Source organism: Arachis duranensis, chromosome 5, assembly GCF_000817695.3.
Source record: "Arachis duranensis cultivar V14167 chromosome 5, aradu.V14167.gnm2.J7QH, whole genome shotgun sequence".
In the NCBI taxonomy this organism is placed as follows: Eukaryota; Viridiplantae; Streptophyta; class Magnoliopsida; order Fabales; family Fabaceae; genus Arachis; species Arachis duranensis.
Window position 1 is genome coordinate 104,353,438 of NC_029776.3, and position 17,011 is coordinate 104,370,448.

A 17,011-nucleotide genomic window follows, 5' to 3' on the forward strand; every position below is an offset into this window, starting at 1 on the left:
AATTTTTCTAGAATCTCCAATTTCACACTTTTCTTATGCACATTTAGTTCTAGATCTTGACCTATCATTGTTCAATCATTGTAGTTCTCTTTTTCAATGCCGAGATCCTCAAACTCACACTTGACATTTTTTCCTTGAACCAGTGATCTTTCGTTTTTCCACCTTCTTTCTCATCTTAGTTGCATTATCATCCATCTCAGTCTCATATTCAGTTTCATCATGCCATTGGGACCACACAAAAAGAAATCACAAATTTTCAAACACAAAATTATTAAAAAAAATTATCTAGAGAATGAATATGATAACAACGCACACCATCTTCTTCTTTCTACAACATCGTAAGATCATCAGAAAAATCACCAGTTTTGGAGGGAAGCTTTCATAGTCTGTTAGAATTTGTGGGTAAATAAAGAAACGTGGAGAGGATTAAGGAGAATTTCTGAACTTAAAAGCGTGGAAAAGAATTGCTCGAAACAATAACATTTTTATTCCCAGGTAGCACTAATAAATACATCGCCATTAATAATGGTACATGTGACCAACTTCGTTTTGTATCAACACTTAACAGAAAAATTGAACGTGTTTGATGTTAGTCATTTATTTGTTACTTTTTTTTTTAAGACTATTTTATCTGAAGTACAACAAATTTTGTGAACTTAATTATCATTTTATTTTAAATATTTTTGTAATAATTCCACTTAATCTCATTGAATATCAATAATTTTATCAATATTTTTATAAAAATAGAATAATCTTTTAATAAATTGAATTAATAAAAATATAGTGAGACGACAATTTTTTTTTATAAAAAAAACTTAATAATCATATTAAACTATTCATAAAAAACTTATGTTATATGCATTACATAATACCTCATACCATTTGATTTCACACATTAACCATTATATATTATTTTTTAAAAAATAAGATTTTCATATACAAATATTTAAAATATTGACAAAATTATTTATAAAAAAAATTAGTATTATATTCATAAAAAATAAGTTTATAAGACAAAAATATGCCAATTTTTTTTAAAATAAAATTATAAATGACCTTTACTCATTATCGTTAACGTCAGACACCATCTTCATTTTTATTTTCCCATATCTCAAGCTGTCAGCCTGTCACGGTCCTCAGTCACTACCATGGATTCAATATAACCCAATTTTATTTTATTTTATTTTTTTTAAAGAAAGAAAAAAAAAGAAGAAAAATCGGGGATTCATTCTCTTCTGTTCTGAGTCTCATATCTGCAACCGGGTCTCCTCACCCTCTCACATCTGCTGCAACTGCAACTCGGTAATGTTTGATTCAAACTAGATCTGGTAACATCATACATGAGCAATGGATCCATTCTCGGTTGCTAACTTGACAACTCTTGCGGATTCATCCATCCCACCAATTTGAACCAGCTTATCCTTTAAATTCATGCTTCATCCATCCCTTTAATTTATTCCCACTATCATTGGTTTTATTATTTCTTTAATATATTTTTAAAATTTTTGGTTTAGTTGTTTACTGATTTGTTGTTAGAATTTTGATAGCACTGGAAAAGATGGGGCTGGGTAGTGTAAACATTACATGCAAGGTTTTAAATACTATGAATTAAGTTCTTAATTGAATAAAGAAATTTTATTGAAAACAGAGGAAACATGATGGAAGCAGTTCATGAAGATGGAGGCTATGATAGGAACAAGGAATTAAAGCTTTTTGATGAAACAAAAGCAGGTGTGAAGGGTCTTGTTGATGCTGGTTTGACTAAGTTACCAAAGATATTCGTTCATGACAACCATAAAGTCAACGTTTCTTCCTTCTCCTCTGCTACCAATGTTACTATTCCAGTTATTGATTTGGGATCATTACACGAAGAAGGTAATTCACGCCATGAAATCATTCAGAAAGTGAAAGATGCGGGTGAGAACTGGGGTTTCTTTCATGTGGTCAACCATGACATTCCACAGTGTGTTTTGGATGAAATGCTTGACGGGGTGCGTAGATTCCATGAGCAAGATGCTGAGGTGAAGAGAGAATTCTATTCACGTGATATTACAAAGAGAGTGTTCTACAACACACACTTCAACTTTTATAAAGCTTCAGAGGTTAATTGGAGGGACACCCTCTCTTGTCTATTGGCACCAGGGCCCCTTGACCCTCACCAACTCCCTTCTATTTGCAGGTATATGCATAAAGACTAGAACTCTAGCCTGGTTGTTGATTTGATTGAGACTCATATGTAGTTTGTCATCGTATAAACTTGATAATTGAGAACTGTTAGATGATTTAATTTGATATGCTTGCAGAGATGTAACAATTAAATACTTAGATCATGTCAAGAAACTGGCACTGACTCTGTTAGAATTGTTCTCGGAGGCATTAGGCCTAGAACGCAGTTACCTTAAGGACATAGATTGTGCTAAAGGGATTTTCATGCTGGGACATTATTACCCTCCTTGCCCTGAGCCTGAACTCACTTGGGGGTTAAGTTCTCATACAGATGTGGGCTTTGTAACTATACTTCTACAAGACCTTGTTGGTGGACTTCAAGTCTTCTATGAAAACCAGTGGATTGATGTCACTCCTATTCCTGGTGCTTTCATCATTAATCTTGGTAATATGATGCAGGTGATTCTAATAAATTCATCAATGTTTTTGGTAGTGATTTATATTGTATATCTAATTGTGTATTAATAGGTTAACCATATACCCTTGTATATAATCTTCTACAAAATTAAACAAACATTTAAGTTGTTCAATTGACCTATTAATGTCTGAGTACTGATTACAGCTAATCACAAATGACAAGTTTATTAGCGTCAAGCACAGAGTTCTTGCTCAGAAAGTAGGTCCACGAGTTTCGGTTTCATGCTCTCTGAGACAACATGTTCAGGATGAATGTCTAAGAATGTATGGACCAATAAAAGAGTTGGTGACAAAAGAGAATCCTCCAATTTATAAGGAAATGAAAATGTCGGACTTGGTTAAACTGGCGTATACCAAAGAGCTAGATGACGATGTCTCTCTACTAAAACACTTCAGGATATGAAGCACATCAAGAATTAAGGATACTCATGTATGAAAGTATATTAATTACAAACCTTGTTGAGGGATTCTAAAGTGAGATATTCAACATTTACTGTTAGAGAAACTCTCATGTCTTGTATCTAAATAAAAGTCGCTTCAAAATTCATTAGGTGTATGTTAAAGTAGATAATGTGAGTCATTTAAGTAATATCAAATTAGGGGGTGTACTATTATAAGCCCCATGAATTGAGATATTAAACCTCTCAAATGACAAATCTTTAAAAAGTTTAATTTTGATACAATGACATAGTTTATTTTTTATATGCTGACATTATAAAAAATTTGTCTTTTTAATAACTATTCATGCTGTCAATTAAAATAGTAGTTATTTTTAATAATGTAGATAAATAAATATGATTCAAAATAATAATAATAATAATAATAATAATAATAATAATAATAATAATAATAATAATAATATACAATCTTTTGCTCAGCCATACTAAATTTATTTTTATTTAATAAATTGTACTTAATTTTAATTAATTATGAGAGAAAGACTATACAACATTTTAAAATAAGTTTTCAGAGAGTATTGCCAGAAACCAAGTTCCTTTGTCCTCCTGTTTGGGTGTTATCCTAGTTCATAGTTCTTAAATTTTTGTCCTTGTACTTTAATCTTTTCAAGTCTTCATTAATTTAGACTATTTGCTATATCCTTGAATATTAGTTCTTCCAAGTTCCAACATAATCATTCTCGTTGTGTGTGTGAGTTCAACTAGTGGGTTATTTTCATTTCAGCTAATATTAATATATTTTAAAATTTTCATGAGGTATGCTAAGGTGAGAGATTCAACATTTCCTGCTCAGAAACTTTAATGTCTTCTTGGTAATAAATTTCCTTTCAAAATTTATTTGACGTATGTTAAACTAGTCAATGGAGTCAGTTATACGGTATAATAAGAACTCTAAAATTTATGTGGACGTTAAACATGCTCTGGCATCTAGCAGAACTGCATAAGAGATTAATTAATATGTTACACCCACAACACTTAGTACTGTCATGATACAGAAAACTATTATGGTTTTCTATGGTATAGCCATTACATTTGGCTTTACCTTGTGCATCAAGAAACTGATGCTGCTTATTTAAAACAACAACATTCATAGGCAGTATTAAACAATTACAACTATTTGGTTCATAACCTTAAAGGGATCAAGTAAGAGTTTCCATCAAGGCCTTTTGCATAATAATTTTCCATGATTTCTTTCCTAGTAACATCTCTGTATAGTGGAGGGTTTTCATCTGATAACAGTTCCTTTATTGGACCATAAACCTGCGATGTACACTCAGATGTGGTAAGGTCCATGAAGAAGGTTGTTACTGAAATTCTAGGACCTACTGTCTTGGCCTTAACCCGGTGATAAACACTGACAAACTTGTCATTGCTCATAAGCTGCATAAAAAAAAATTCAATAAACATTCTCTAAAGACCTTTCATAAATAAATCAATATATCTTAATACAGTCTATAAGACTACAACTGAATACATTAGTTTACCTGTAGAATATCTCCAATGTTCACAACAAGAGCACCTTGCATTGGAGGAACATCAACCCATTGATTCTGATGAAGAACTTGAAGACCACCAATTTGGTCTTGCAGAAGTATTGTCATGAAATCAAAATCAGTGTGCTTTGTAAGTCCCAAGGTTAAGTCAGGTTCAGGGCAGTGTGGGTAGTAATTACCCATAATATGAAGTGCCTCAGCAGCATCCATGTCTTTAAGGTAAGAAGAGTTAAGGCCAAGAGCCTCTGACAACAGCTCAAAGATTATAATACCCAATGCCCTTACTTGTTTTGCATATTCAAACACAATATCTCTGCATAAATCACAAGTGTTCCATCGAAGTCATAAGAAGAGGGTCTAAAGTTTACAATGGCAGCAAGTGATGACCGTGACCAATAAAAAATTGCATAAAGCTAAACAGCTAGAATACTTATTATGCTTAGATCATAGAAGAAAGGCAAGGAATATAAAGATATATTATAAAAAAATTATGCACTCGCATTTTTTGCGATCTATAGTGTTCCGATACGTCATCTAATTGGTGAATTTATGTAACTTTCTATAAACTATAGTCTATAAAATGAAATTAATAACAGAAACCACTCTACTAATTTTATTGAACCATCATCAAGTGCTAAGAATTTGATAGGTTTAGAACCAAAATTAATATTAGAAAGCAGTACCTACACACTGCTGGTAATTGTTCTGGATTAAGAAGATCAGGATTTGCAACAAATGAAATAGTATCCCTCCAAGTAGCAGCATAGTCTCTGAAAAGCTTACTATTGGAGAAATACCTAACTTTCTTGTTGCTATCCCTTGAATAAAATGGTTTCTTTAATTCAGCTTCTTGTTCATGAAACCTACAGATTCCACTGATCATCTCATCCATAACATCTTTAGGAACACCATGGTTGATCACTTGAAAGAATCCCCATTTCTGAGATGCACTTCTAATCTGATCAACTACTTGGCAGCGAAGCAATGAACTCTTGTATATGTCTTGAAGATCTATGATTGGGATGCTGAAATTTGAGTCACTTGGTTTGGTGTTTTCTAAAGGGTCTAACTTGACATAGAACATGCTAGGAATCTTTGTCATCCCAGAATCTAAGAGACCTTTTACACCAGTTTTTGAATCATCAAATGCTTGTACTTCAGCTTTTCTGTCATAAGTAGAATCACCAACTGATTCTGACTCCATGAAAGGAAATTTTGCAGAAAAGTACAGCAGATCTAGATTCTAGAGTCAGAACACCTGAGACTCAGTTCCTTGCAGTGATGAGAAAGTTGGTGAAAGGAAGATTTTTTTCCTTTTTGGACAGGGGTGAAAGGAAGATATTTTGTAATAATTTTGTTCATTTTCGGGCCAAGGCTTCATATAATCTTGGATCAACTATTCCTCAGCCCATAATTATCAAAGTTGATAATGTTTTGAGAATAAATCCTATTTAAGATTAAGTATAATCTCTTATCATACAATTTCTTGTATCACATTTGTTGAACATAAAAATTGTACAATACTGACAAAAAATATACTACATAGGTATCACATGCTTGGTGTTACTTAGATAGCAAAACTGATTAGTACTAAAGATTCAAGCTTTCAGAAGAAAGTAGAAGCTTAAAGTGTATTCATTGATGGAATATTTCATGATGGTTTTCAATAGTACAATTATTATATTTGACTTTGCCTTGTGCATCTAGAAATTGATGCTGCTTATTTAAAAGAACAACAGGCACAGGCACTAGTTAACTACTTGAGATTCAAGAAGGTACCAGTGTTAATACAATACCTTATATTTGGTTCACAACCTTAAAGGGATCAAGTAAGAGTTGCCATCAAGGCATTTTGCATAATAATTTGTCAAGATTTCTTTCATTGTAATGTCCCTGTATCGCGGAGGGTTTTCATCTGATAACAATTCCTTGATTGGACCATAAACTTTTGATGTACACTCAGATATGGTGAAGTTCATGAAGAAGCTTGATACTGAAATTCTAGGGCCTATTGTCTTGGACAAAACCCGGTGATAAACACTGATAAACTTGTCATTGCTCATAAGCTGCATAAAAAAGCAATTCAATAAATATAATCAATACATTCTCTGATGATCAAGTTATTGAATAGGTGAACTTTTATGCAATCTCAAGATTATTTATCTTTAGAAAAACTTAAACTACTCCATCATTATGTATTACATTGATTTACCAAGGTAATGTAAAAATCAAAATGACTGATCAATGTGGACTGGAGGGAGTGTTAAGTATTTACCTGTAGAATATCTCCAATGTTTACAACAAGAGCACCTTGTATTGGAGGAACATCCACCCATTGATTCTGATGAAGAACTTGAAGACCACCAATTTGGTCTTGCAGAAGTATAGTTATGAAGTCACAATCAGTGTGCTTTGTGAGCCCCATAGTTAACTCAGGTTCAGGGCATTGTGGATAGTACTGACCCATAATATAAAGTGCCTCAGCACAATCCATCTCTTTAGTAAGGTAAGAAGAATCAAGGCCAAGAGCCTCTGACAGAAGCTCAAGGATTATAATACCCAATGCCCTTACTTGTTTTGTATATTCACACACAATATCTCTGCAAAACACACAAGAGTTCCATCAAAAACAAAAGAAAAGGGTCAAAAGTTTACAATTCCAACAAGTGAAATGAACAAGTGAGCTTAACCAATCAAAAGCCATGTCACAAGTACAAGAAAGGTGCTTAAAAGTTAAATTATCAGAAAAGTGTTTTGCTTATTCATTAAAGCCATGTTACTCACATTTGTACAGTTTTTTAACAATCAATAGAGCTATCTCAAAGTGAAGTGTCAAGTGAGGTGCAGCAAGCATTATTCAACTATGAGTAGCAATTAATAAGAGAAACCACCCTAGTAATTTTAATGAATTATCATCAAGCTCAAGGATAAGCATTTGAAAGTTTTAGATCCAAAACTAATATCAGAAAGTAAGAAATCATTACCTACACACTTCTGGTAATTGTTCTGGATTGGAAATATCAGGATTTGCAACAAATGAAATAGTATCCCTCCAAGTAGCAGCATAGTCTCTGAACAACTTGCCATTGGAGAAGTACCTGACTTTCTTGCTGTTCTCCCTTGAGTAAAACGGTTTCTTTAATTCAGCTTCTTGTTCATGAAACCTACAGATTCCATTGATCATCTCATCCATAACATCTTCAGGAACACCATGGTTGATCACTTGGAAGAATCCCCACTTCTGAGATGCACTTCTAATCTGGTCAACTACTTTGCCGCGAAGCGATGAACTCTTGTCTATGTCTTGAAGATCTATGGCTGGGATGCTGAAATTTGAGTCACTTTGTTTGGTGTTGTCTGAAGGGTCTAACTTGACATAGAACATGCTGGGAATCTTTGTCACCCCAGAATCTAGCAGACCTTTTACACCAGATTTTGAATCTTCAAATGCTTGTACTTCAGCTTTTCTGTCACAATTAGAATCATTAACTGACTCTAACTCCATGGTAGGAACCTTCATCAGAAAGGTACAGCAGTTCAAGTACAATAGATCTGGAGTCAGGACACCTGAGATTGAGTCCTTTGGAAAGATGTGAGAGTTGGTGAAAGGAAAGATATTTTGGAATTTTGTTCACATTTGGGCCTGGCTTCATAAAAGCTTGGACAACCATTTGTTTCCTCAGCCCATCGTTATCAAGTTCATAATACTTTGGGAATACTTAGTCGAGTGGTCAGCTCATTCATCTGCTTAAGTAAGTATTGAGGGTTTGAATACTGCCTTATGTATGCAGCAACCCGTTGGCTAGATTGGTCCTTGGCCTGGCCTGTCGGACTGGGAGATACTGTGGGCAACAAAACAAAACTCTGGATTTAATAATTTAGTGTAACTGGAGCCTTACATTTTTGTTCTTGCTTCATGTTACTTTGCTAAATATGGTATACTTGGATGATAATGTAAAAAAGGCCTATGTATTTAGAGATAGAATGATACGTATAGACTTATTTGATTTGTTTTGATTAATAATACGTCTATGAAAAGTTGGCTCAATTTTAAAAGACTAGTCAAAGTAAATCTTTATGATTATTTATTCTTTTTCTTTCTTTCTTTCTTTCTTTTTTCTGAACCCTCTCCATGCCTCAATCATGTTCCTTTTTCTTATGTCTAATTCGTTCAAGCATCCATGTCTTGTCCTTTTTTTTCTTTTCCTCTTTTATTTGAAAAATAACTTTATAGCATATATCCATGTAGAAGTCAGAAAAATAAATATGATTAAAGCAAAAGAAGCCTCTCAGCATCAGATTCTTTCTACTGCATAATGATTGGTATTGGACAAAGATCACTGCATTTCCATATAACATAAAAATTGGTTTCTGTTTGTGAAAATTCTATAACAAAGCTACATACAAAACTAGCATATATCTTCTATATAAACTATGCTTTTGGCCAGCATAGACAATAAACATGGCTTTAATTACCTAAAATTCACTAGATAAGGAAAACCACAAAACACAAATTGACAACAATAAAGAACAAAGCAAAAGAGTGAATCAATAATAGTAAAATACAGAGCAAAACCAACTATATCTTATTTGTTTGCATCACAAGTCACAACCTGAAGGGATGCAAGCAAGAGTTGCCATCAAGGCCTTTTGCAAAGTTATGTGCCAAGAACTCCTTCATAGTAATGTCCCTGTAGATTGGAGGGTTCTCTTCTGATAACAATTCTTTTATTGGACCATAAACCTTTGATGTACACTCAGATGTAGAAAAATTCATGAAGAAGGTCGCAATCGAAACTCTAGGCCCTGTATTTTGTGCTAGAACCCGATGATAAACACTGACGAATGTGTCATTTGTCATAAGCTGCATCAATAAGAAGAAAAGGCAATGAAAATTAAAAGCATGATCAAAAGAAATTAAGAAACCAAATTGATTATCTAGAGGATTAAGGGAAGTTAAGAAAAGAGTTGTTAGTGTGAGTATGATAACAAAATATTTGCATCTTTCATTGTCTAACAAACAAGTCAACAAAATCAATGTTATAAAATTTAACAAGTCCATAACAAAGAATGTCCACATCATTATTCTTTTGTTAATTTGGTTACACAATGCACTCAATTTTATTTTTCTCTGAATTAATTGTTAGATAAACCATATGCTATCTCAAGAAAATTGAGACCATTTACATATCAATAATATAATGAGTTTAATTTTTATGCACTGCTTGCATTTACCTGTAAAATATCTCCAATATTTACAACAAGAGCTCCATGAACTGGAGGGATATTAACCCATTGATTGTCATGAAGAACTTGAAGCCCTCCCATCTGATCTTGCAGGAGTATTGTCATGAAATCGCTATCGGTGTGCTTGCTAGTTCCCATAGTTAATTGAGGTTCAGGACATGGAGGATAGTATTGACCCATCATGAAAAGATCCTGAGAACACCCCATTTCTTTGAGGTAACAAGGATTAAGGCCAAGAGCCTCTGATAATAGCTCAAATATTGTAACCCCCAATTCCCTTATTCTCTTCAAATATTCTATCACAATGTCTCTACAAATATACAACAACCAATTCATCAAAAATAGCATAAGAAATTAGTCAAATTACCATAAAACACCCAAGAAAATTGGCATTAATTAGAAACATGATTGATTATTACCTACAAAGATGTGGTATTTCTTGAGGATTTGGAGGATTAGGATTTGCAACAAAAGCAATAGTATCTCTCCAATTAGCAGCAGGGTCTTTGAAAAGGGTACCATTGGAGAAATACCTAACATTCTTGTTCTTATCCCTGGAGTAAAATAATGACCTTTCTCCAACATCTTGTTCATGAAACCTACGGATTCCACTGATCATCTCATCAAGAACATCAACAGGAACACCATGATTGATCACCTGAAAGAAACCCCACTCCTTGCATGCACTTCTAATTTGATCAATAACTTGAACATGAAGAAGATTATTATTATTATTGTTGTGTATGTTTTGAAGATCTATGACAGGGATGCTTCTCAGATTTGAGTCACTTGCTGTTGTTGAGGTTTCATCAAAGTTTGGTGAATAGAACATGCGTGGGATCTTTGTGACACCAGATTCTACAAGACCCTTCACACCTGATTTTGAATCTTCAAAAGATATTAGTTCAGCTTCTCTATCATAACAAGAAGAACTATTATCATTATCAACACATGCCTCTAACTCCATCATGGAGGAACTACTAGAACAACAGTGTAATGATGCAGAGTATAAAGGAGTTAGCCAAGGTTGAATAATTGTACTATGTTACTTTATCCTGTCTAATTTTCCAACTTCAAACTATTCTTAGTCTTCAGTCTTCACGGTTTACTAATCAAAAAGTTTTTTTTTTTTTTACAATTAGTCCAAGATGAAGTTTGAAGTTTCAACACTTAAGAGATGATAAATTCTTAATTACCACTCAATCACCCTTGTGTTTATTATTATCAAAGTTATGCTTAATAAACGTATATTATATTATTATTCTGTTAATTTTCACAAATAAAGTTGCAATTTACATTACACTATTTTCATACTCTAGTATAAGTACCAAAAGTGTGCAACATGGATGATTTTCAACTCCATTCAAAATCTTAAGCAACTTAAATTAATCCGAAGCACACACCATTCTAGTTCTTGATGATTTGATCAATCAACCTCCAAACAAAACAAGATTGCCTCATGCATCAAATGGGGTGGGTTGATCCGCAAAATGCTTATTATCAATGTCCCTGCCCATGACACCTTTCCTAATGTAAACAACTTTGTTACATAGTACAATACATGGTGAAGTGGCCATGAAAACAAGCATAAGCCACCACAGTGCAACCAACTTATTATTATTGCTTTTTCTCATTACACCTTTGTTTAATTCATAATTCACTTTGTAGCTTGGAGAATGATGGGTTTCTATTAGCAATTATGCTATATATACTATGTTTAAATATACGTTACATGATATCTTCTATATGTGTGCAGTTATTATAAATTTATAATATTATATTGTATTTATAATTTACGTTACACATAATTATTGTTAATAGTCAAATTAGTTCCTGAAAAATAAGACATTTTTTAAATTCATCATTAAAAGATTTTTTCAATCAAATTGGTCCTTTAAAAATTACGAATTAATTATATTTGTCCTTTCAGTTACTCCACTCACAATTTTCGCCGATTGATGATGTGAAATGTTAACGGATAACATGCATGATACATAATATGTTCAATTAGACGTTAACTAAATATGTTTACGAAAATCTATTAAATCTTTCGGCGACAAATTTAAAAATGTCTTCTCTTTCAAAAACTAATTTGACTATTAATGCTAATTATCATGTGTTAATTCTTTCCATCTGTTTTAATTTGTAAGAAGAGTGCAGCACTTACTAGTTGGTAGTTACTAACAACAACTTTAAAATATTCTAGCGTTTTAACTAACTCATTGATTTTATATACCATGTTGTAGTTATTTTGTGCGTAGAAATGTTTGGTAATTAAAGAAAATCAATCAAAAACAGTCATAACTTGTCTTATTTAGTATTTATTAATTGTTGTGATAATTAATTAATGTTAAATAAGGTAAATTCTGATTTTTTTTTGTCTATCTAGCATTACTCATTTGTGTGTATATATACACGTAACATTCTCCATCTTAATTTCTCATATATAGTCACATGAAGTTGAGCCCCTACATTTTTATTTATTTATTTTTTTGTGACGAAGGAAATTAAAGTGATTGGAAGATGTGATGGAAGGATGAACATGCATTGTAAAAATGATGTGTTATAAACTATGAATAAATTTGATTTTATAAGGTTGAATTTTTACTTAAGCTTTTAGAATCTCAAAATTAAATTACTCTTTACTATTTGAATTTTAATATAAAACTTTTATACTTTTTAATTTAGGTGTCTTTTCACATGTTTAATTTTTCAACTACTTGATACAAATATAAATGGTGAGATAGATTCACCCTTTCATCTCTTACTTTTTAGATAAATGGGACATAAGCTTTATAGGCACCATAAAATTTTTCTTTAATTTATTAGAAAGTTAATATAAACAAACCAAAAAAATGTTATGTATACTTGAAACTAGTGTTTAGAACTACGTGATCTTTGTTCAGTAGATGCAAAATTTGATTGATTTAATTTGTTTTTCCTCTTCTTTTTCTTTCTTTTCAACATTAGTGTCCTCACAAAAAATACTTTACATATAAATAAGATTGTAGGGAAGGGGACAAGACAATGCCGCCCGTGACTTCATTGACACATGACACATGTGTGCTTCATGCATGTCAGATATGGACGTAACAAGGCTGGTTGTATACCATGACAAAATACAAATATAAAAATATAAAATCGTATTTAATAAATGAGATATAAATAAAAATATTATATCTTAAAATATTAAATTAGTATATTTTATATCATAAAAATATTATATAAAAATATAATTTTTATCAATAAATACATAAAAAATAAAAAATATTAATTTTTATATCTTTATCATTTATATATTATTTTCGGTATTTTATCCTATTTGTTAGAATCAAACGGACCTTTAATACTTTCATATTCAACAAAGATGTGTCACATAAATATAGTAACATACATAACACAAGGTCGTGGCGTCATCTCCATAAAAATAGAAATGCTGAGATTTAATTATCATTATTATCATCATTATAATTATAGAAAAAGAAAATCGTGCAAGTGATCTCAAAATGCTATAATAGTAGCATATACCCTACACGCAAACATCAAAATGTTTTAGATTTAATTCTTAATAAGTGTCTTAATTATCCGTTTGCCACTTTGTCAAATCCTAAAAAGTCCATAAATGGTTAACTAATTAAGAATATGATTTTACTAATAATTATCATAAATATATATTTATTACAATTTTTAATTCATAAAAATAATATTGTAGTAAGTTAATATAGATACCTTTTGATTTGACAAGTTAAAAAAATAAATAAATAACCCTAGATATTCGTAAACGTATGTTGATTGAATAACTAATTTAGTGCTTGGAGACAACGGCAATTTGAGGCACTCCACCTTCCTAGATCTAAGTTTTGGAATTTGCTTCGAAATGCATGCCTCCATTAATTTGTATATATGCTATTTTATTAGACAATTAATACTTTTAAAACAAATAGTAATTTAGGGATGGCAATTTTATGTTTGTTTTTTTAATCTTTGACAAGTAATAATCTATGGGTAGTATTAGATAATTAATTTTTTAAATTATTAATATTATAATTTAAAATTTAAAATTTATTAATATTGTCTAATTAAAAGTTAGATTCCACAGTTTCTCATAATCAACAAGGACGCCTTTATTGAAAAATCCAATTTACCATATGGTGCCCTCTGTATATCTTAGTTCAGATGTATGTATATATGGATCTGACTCTCACTAAGCAAGATCTTACTGAAACATAAATAACATTATAACAAGATCTATATTCTATATTCTATATATTGTTGAGAGATCTTTTAAAATACCGTATTATTAAATAGATATACAAATTAATTAATATATATTTAATAATGCGATATTTTAAAATTTGATGAGTTAAATGTGATGAAAGCTAAGTCTCACGTTTTCTTACTTTTTAATATATGAGTTTGCATGCAAGAATGCTAGTTAGAAGATTCGCCGTTACTAACTATTTATTTAAGAAAAAGTCTCAGAAGTTAATATTTTTTATTAAAATTTAGTTAATATTTAATTATTAAAAAAAATATATAATTTTATACCATTAAATATAATTTTATACTAATAAAAATATTAATACTAATTAATTATTTACTATAAATCACAAAATATACTTGAGCTCTTACATTGACTAAAAAAATGAAAATTAGTTTCACAAAGAAGAGCATTTTGTTCTTATTCCTCTATTACCTAAGCTAATCCAGAATCGAACAACAACATTTCTATTTGCTCTAGTTTAGACCAAAATATACTCCCAAAACTAAATAGCGAAGCAAATGAACAAATGAACAATCCTAAGATAATAACAACTATCAACAGCAAAGCAACTTAATTAGTTGACAAGAGTGAAGGAAAACACACAAGGAGATAACTTTGCCTTTAAAGCCACAAGGACAAGGTTATTATTACTTACAAGGAAAATACATGACATAACATAACCAACACTTAGCGTACGTTACCCTTTCTAAGGCATCTAACTTGTGCTTTTAGTAACCAAATTCATACTTCACATGCCACCCCCTATTACTTCCCTTCAGATTGTACTCCTAATTTTGCATTATTATTTTTGGACATCTTCCTAGTGCAACCAATCCCACACGTAAAATGCCAATGGAAAATTGAACCTATATAAGCTAAATTGGTCATTGATTGGTTACCCGAAACTATAAAGTAACTCTGACAAGGATCCATCTTTTTTCTATCGGTTCACAGTGGTTCTGAAGAAATAATTGAAAATAATCTATCCAATATGTCAAGAAGAGGGTCAATGATAACCTTAAGAAGTGTTGTTGATGCAGTACGTTCAAGAAGATTTCAATCAAGCTACGATGGACTACAGAGAAGCAATGCAATTGTGTCACCGGCAAGGGTTCAAAGCAGTTATTGGATGAGTCCTGCCCTACAATTCTTTAGCACCAACACTAACAGCAAAACAAGCACTAATCTTTCAAATGGGTATTTATAGATAACTCTATCCACAATAATGTTGTTATTATTTTCCAATATGAAAAAATTTAAATTAATAAAAAATACATAAGAATGATTATAACTCTAAAAAATAAATCAATTATTTAATCGATTCAAACTATAAATTAATTGCAGTAAAACGATTAAAATTTTGATAAAGCAGGTCAAACATATAAACCAATTGAACCAATCTGATTTGTTAGGATATATTAAAGGATCATGTGACACTTTTTTTTTTTAGGCCAAAGGTCGTTACAAGGGATTATTTTTCCAGGACAATATGTACTGGACCAATTTATTCGGTGCATTCTACGTAAATAATATTATTTTATATAATGTTTTATTTATATATTTATTTAATAACCAAATTATATAAACAGATTATTAGAGGGGGATGGATATAATTAATTATAAAGGATCATATATATATAAGTCCATTATATTGTTAATGTACTTCATTCAATAGTAATTTCACTGCATTTAAAGGATTTTCGAAGATTAGAGTTTGACTTCACTACTACTGTAAGCTGTTTACTCATTCATGAAGAAAAGTAGAAAATTTTGGCTATTAACAACAACTATTTGGATTTGGCTTACTTGTTAATCTAAAGTCCCTGTTTTAGTATAACTATATAAATTGAGTTTGATATGATTTTTAAATATGAGCGTGAATCTATATATAACTTATCTTATTAACAAGTTGTGTTTATTGTACAGAGTATAATTTTTCTAAATCTCATGATGAATCCCCAAAAATATGTTAAATAACAACTACTAGCAGTGGCGGAACCAGAAATTTCATAAGAGGGGGCCAATTAAATATAAAATATAACAAAAAATTAACAAAATATGATTTGTAGCATATATATCAAAAAAGTAATTATATTATATAAAAGTCAATGTTCAACTACATACTTTAAGATTTTGATATTTTTAAACTTGCTCGACGATGCTTCATGGAACTAAAATCATCAATTATCATCTCTGAAGTGAATTTTGAAGCAATTTCCTTTTCAATATATACAATCATACAATCTGCTAAAAATTCATCTTCCATCTTGTTTCGAAGCCTTGTTTTAATAATCTTCATAGCTGAAAAGGCCCGTTCAGTTGTTGCTGTTGTCACAGGAAGAGTCAAAACAAGACGAATTAATCTATCAATTAAAGGATATATATTTGATTTTCCTGTCTCTGTCAATTTTTGACACAATTCAGCAAGAGTAGACAAATTCTGAAAATCTGGAGCTTTAACCACATCAAGTTCATAATGTTGTAACTCATAATCCAATTGAATCTTTTCTTGCTCAGAAAAATCTAAAGAATAGAAATTCTTTACAAGATTGCATATGTTGCAAACACTGAATAACTTGAAAGCATCTTTAGGATCTAGAGATGTACTCAGTATGAGGAGCTCGGTTGCTTGCTCACTAAATGAGTGAATTGTTTTCATCTTTGACATTTTTAACTTAACTTGAACTATCTAACAAAAAAAACAAAAATAATTGCATATATATTATTTTCTTAAAAAAAAAATATTAAACCTATTGAGCAATAACAAATAATTTTAGAAACACAAATATATAATAACCAAAAATAAAGTTATTGATTTACCTGATTATTTTTTGTTCCAAGTCTCACAAAAAAATAATTCTATTGAGTTTTGTCCTCACTTCAATCTTTGAACACTGTCCATTATA

The 17,011-nt window shown here is 31.0% G+C and overlaps 3 protein-coding genes across 7 annotated transcripts; 1 reads left to right on the plus strand and 2 right to left on the minus strand.

Moving 5' to 3' along the window:
• The first annotated feature begins 1,116 nt into the window (after positions 1–1,116).
• On the plus strand, positions 1,117–3,190 carry LOC107491188 (deacetoxyvindoline 4-hydroxylase). The gene is made up of 4 exons (XM_016111984.3): positions 1,117–1,302; positions 1,649–2,179; positions 2,304–2,625; positions 2,789–3,190. Exons 2-4 carry the CDS (start codon positions 1,656–1,658, stop codon positions 3,044–3,046), a joined length of 1,104 nt encoding a protein of 367 aa, XP_015967470.1. The 5' UTR covers positions 1,117–1,302; positions 1,649–1,655; the 3' UTR covers positions 3,047–3,190.
• An 839-nt stretch (positions 3,191–4,029) lies between these two features.
• LOC107491181 (1-aminocyclopropane-1-carboxylate oxidase homolog 1) lies at positions 4,030–8,248 on the minus strand. Of its 5 annotated transcripts, XM_052262194.1 has the most exons (5): positions 7,579–8,246; positions 6,870–7,194; positions 6,410–6,660; positions 4,586–4,907; positions 4,030–4,481 (listed from the first exon to the last, which is right to left on the minus strand). In XM_052262194.1, exons 1-5 carry the CDS (start codon positions 8,112–8,114, stop codon positions 4,224–4,226), a joined length of 1,692 nt encoding a protein of 563 aa, XP_052118154.1. In that variant the 5' UTR covers positions 8,115–8,246; the 3' UTR covers positions 4,030–4,223. The 5 variants fall into 5 exon arrangements, with proteins under 5 accessions (XP_052118154.1, XP_052118155.1, XP_020999143.1 ...); XM_052262195.1 differs by lacking the exons at positions 6,410–6,660; positions 6,870–7,194 and adding an exon at positions 5,278–5,457 and having other exon boundaries at positions 7,759–8,242; XM_021143482.2 differs by lacking the exon at positions 4,030–4,481 and having other exon boundaries at positions 4,790–4,907; positions 6,391–6,660; positions 7,579–8,248.
• A 666-nt stretch (positions 8,249–8,914) lies between these two features.
• On the minus strand, positions 8,915–10,913 carry LOC107491180 (1-aminocyclopropane-1-carboxylate oxidase homolog 1). The gene is made up of 3 exons (XM_016111978.3): positions 10,261–10,913; positions 9,830–10,151; positions 8,915–9,458 (listed from the first exon to the last, which is right to left on the minus strand). The coding sequence occupies exons 1-3, from the start codon at positions 10,809–10,811 to the stop codon at positions 9,201–9,203; spliced, it is 1,131 nt and encodes a 376-aa protein (XP_015967464.1). The 5' UTR covers positions 10,812–10,913; the 3' UTR covers positions 8,915–9,200.
• Positions 10,914–17,011: the final 6,098 nt, after the last annotated feature.

What these genes read in the sequence shown, in the direction of transcription:
- LOC107491180 (XM_016111978.3), bottom strand. Translation starts at nt 10,811, where the DNA reads ATGATGGAGTTAGAGGCATGTGTTGATAATGATAATAGTTCTTCTTGT. An exon ending in GAAATACCACATCTTTGTAG is followed by an intron (nt 10,152 to 10,260) that starts GTAATAATCAAT and finishes GTATATTTGTAG; the next exon opens with AGACATTGTGATAGAATATT. An exon ending in ATATTGGAGATATTTTACAG is followed by an intron (nt 9,459 to 9,829) that starts GTAAATGCAAGC and finishes TTATTGATGCAG; the next exon opens with CTTATGACAAATGACACATT.
- LOC107491188 (XM_016111984.3), top strand. Translation starts at nt 1,656, where the DNA reads ATGATGGAAGCAGTTCATGAAGATGGAGGCTATGATAGGAACAAGGAA. An exon ending in CAACTCCCTTCTATTTGCAG is followed by an intron (nt 2,180 to 2,303) that starts GTATATGCATAA and finishes ATATGCTTGCAG; the next exon opens with AGATGTAACAATTAAATACT. An exon ending in ATCTTGGTAATATGATGCAG is followed by an intron (nt 2,626 to 2,788) that starts GTGATTCTAATA and finishes TACTGATTACAG; the next exon opens with CTAATCACAAATGACAAGTT.
- LOC107491181 (XM_052262194.1), bottom strand. Translation starts at nt 8,114, where the DNA reads ATGAAGGTTCCTACCATGGAGTTAGAGTCAGTTAATGATTCTAATTGT. An exon ending in ACATTGGAGATATTCTACAG is followed by an intron (nt 6,661 to 6,869) that starts GTAAATACTTAA and finishes TTTTTTATGCAG; the next exon opens with CTTATGAGCAATGACAAGTT. An exon ending in ACATTGGAGATATTCTACAG is followed by an intron (nt 4,482 to 4,585) that starts GTAAACTAATGT and finishes TTTTTTATGCAG; the next exon opens with CTTATGAGCAATGACAAGTT.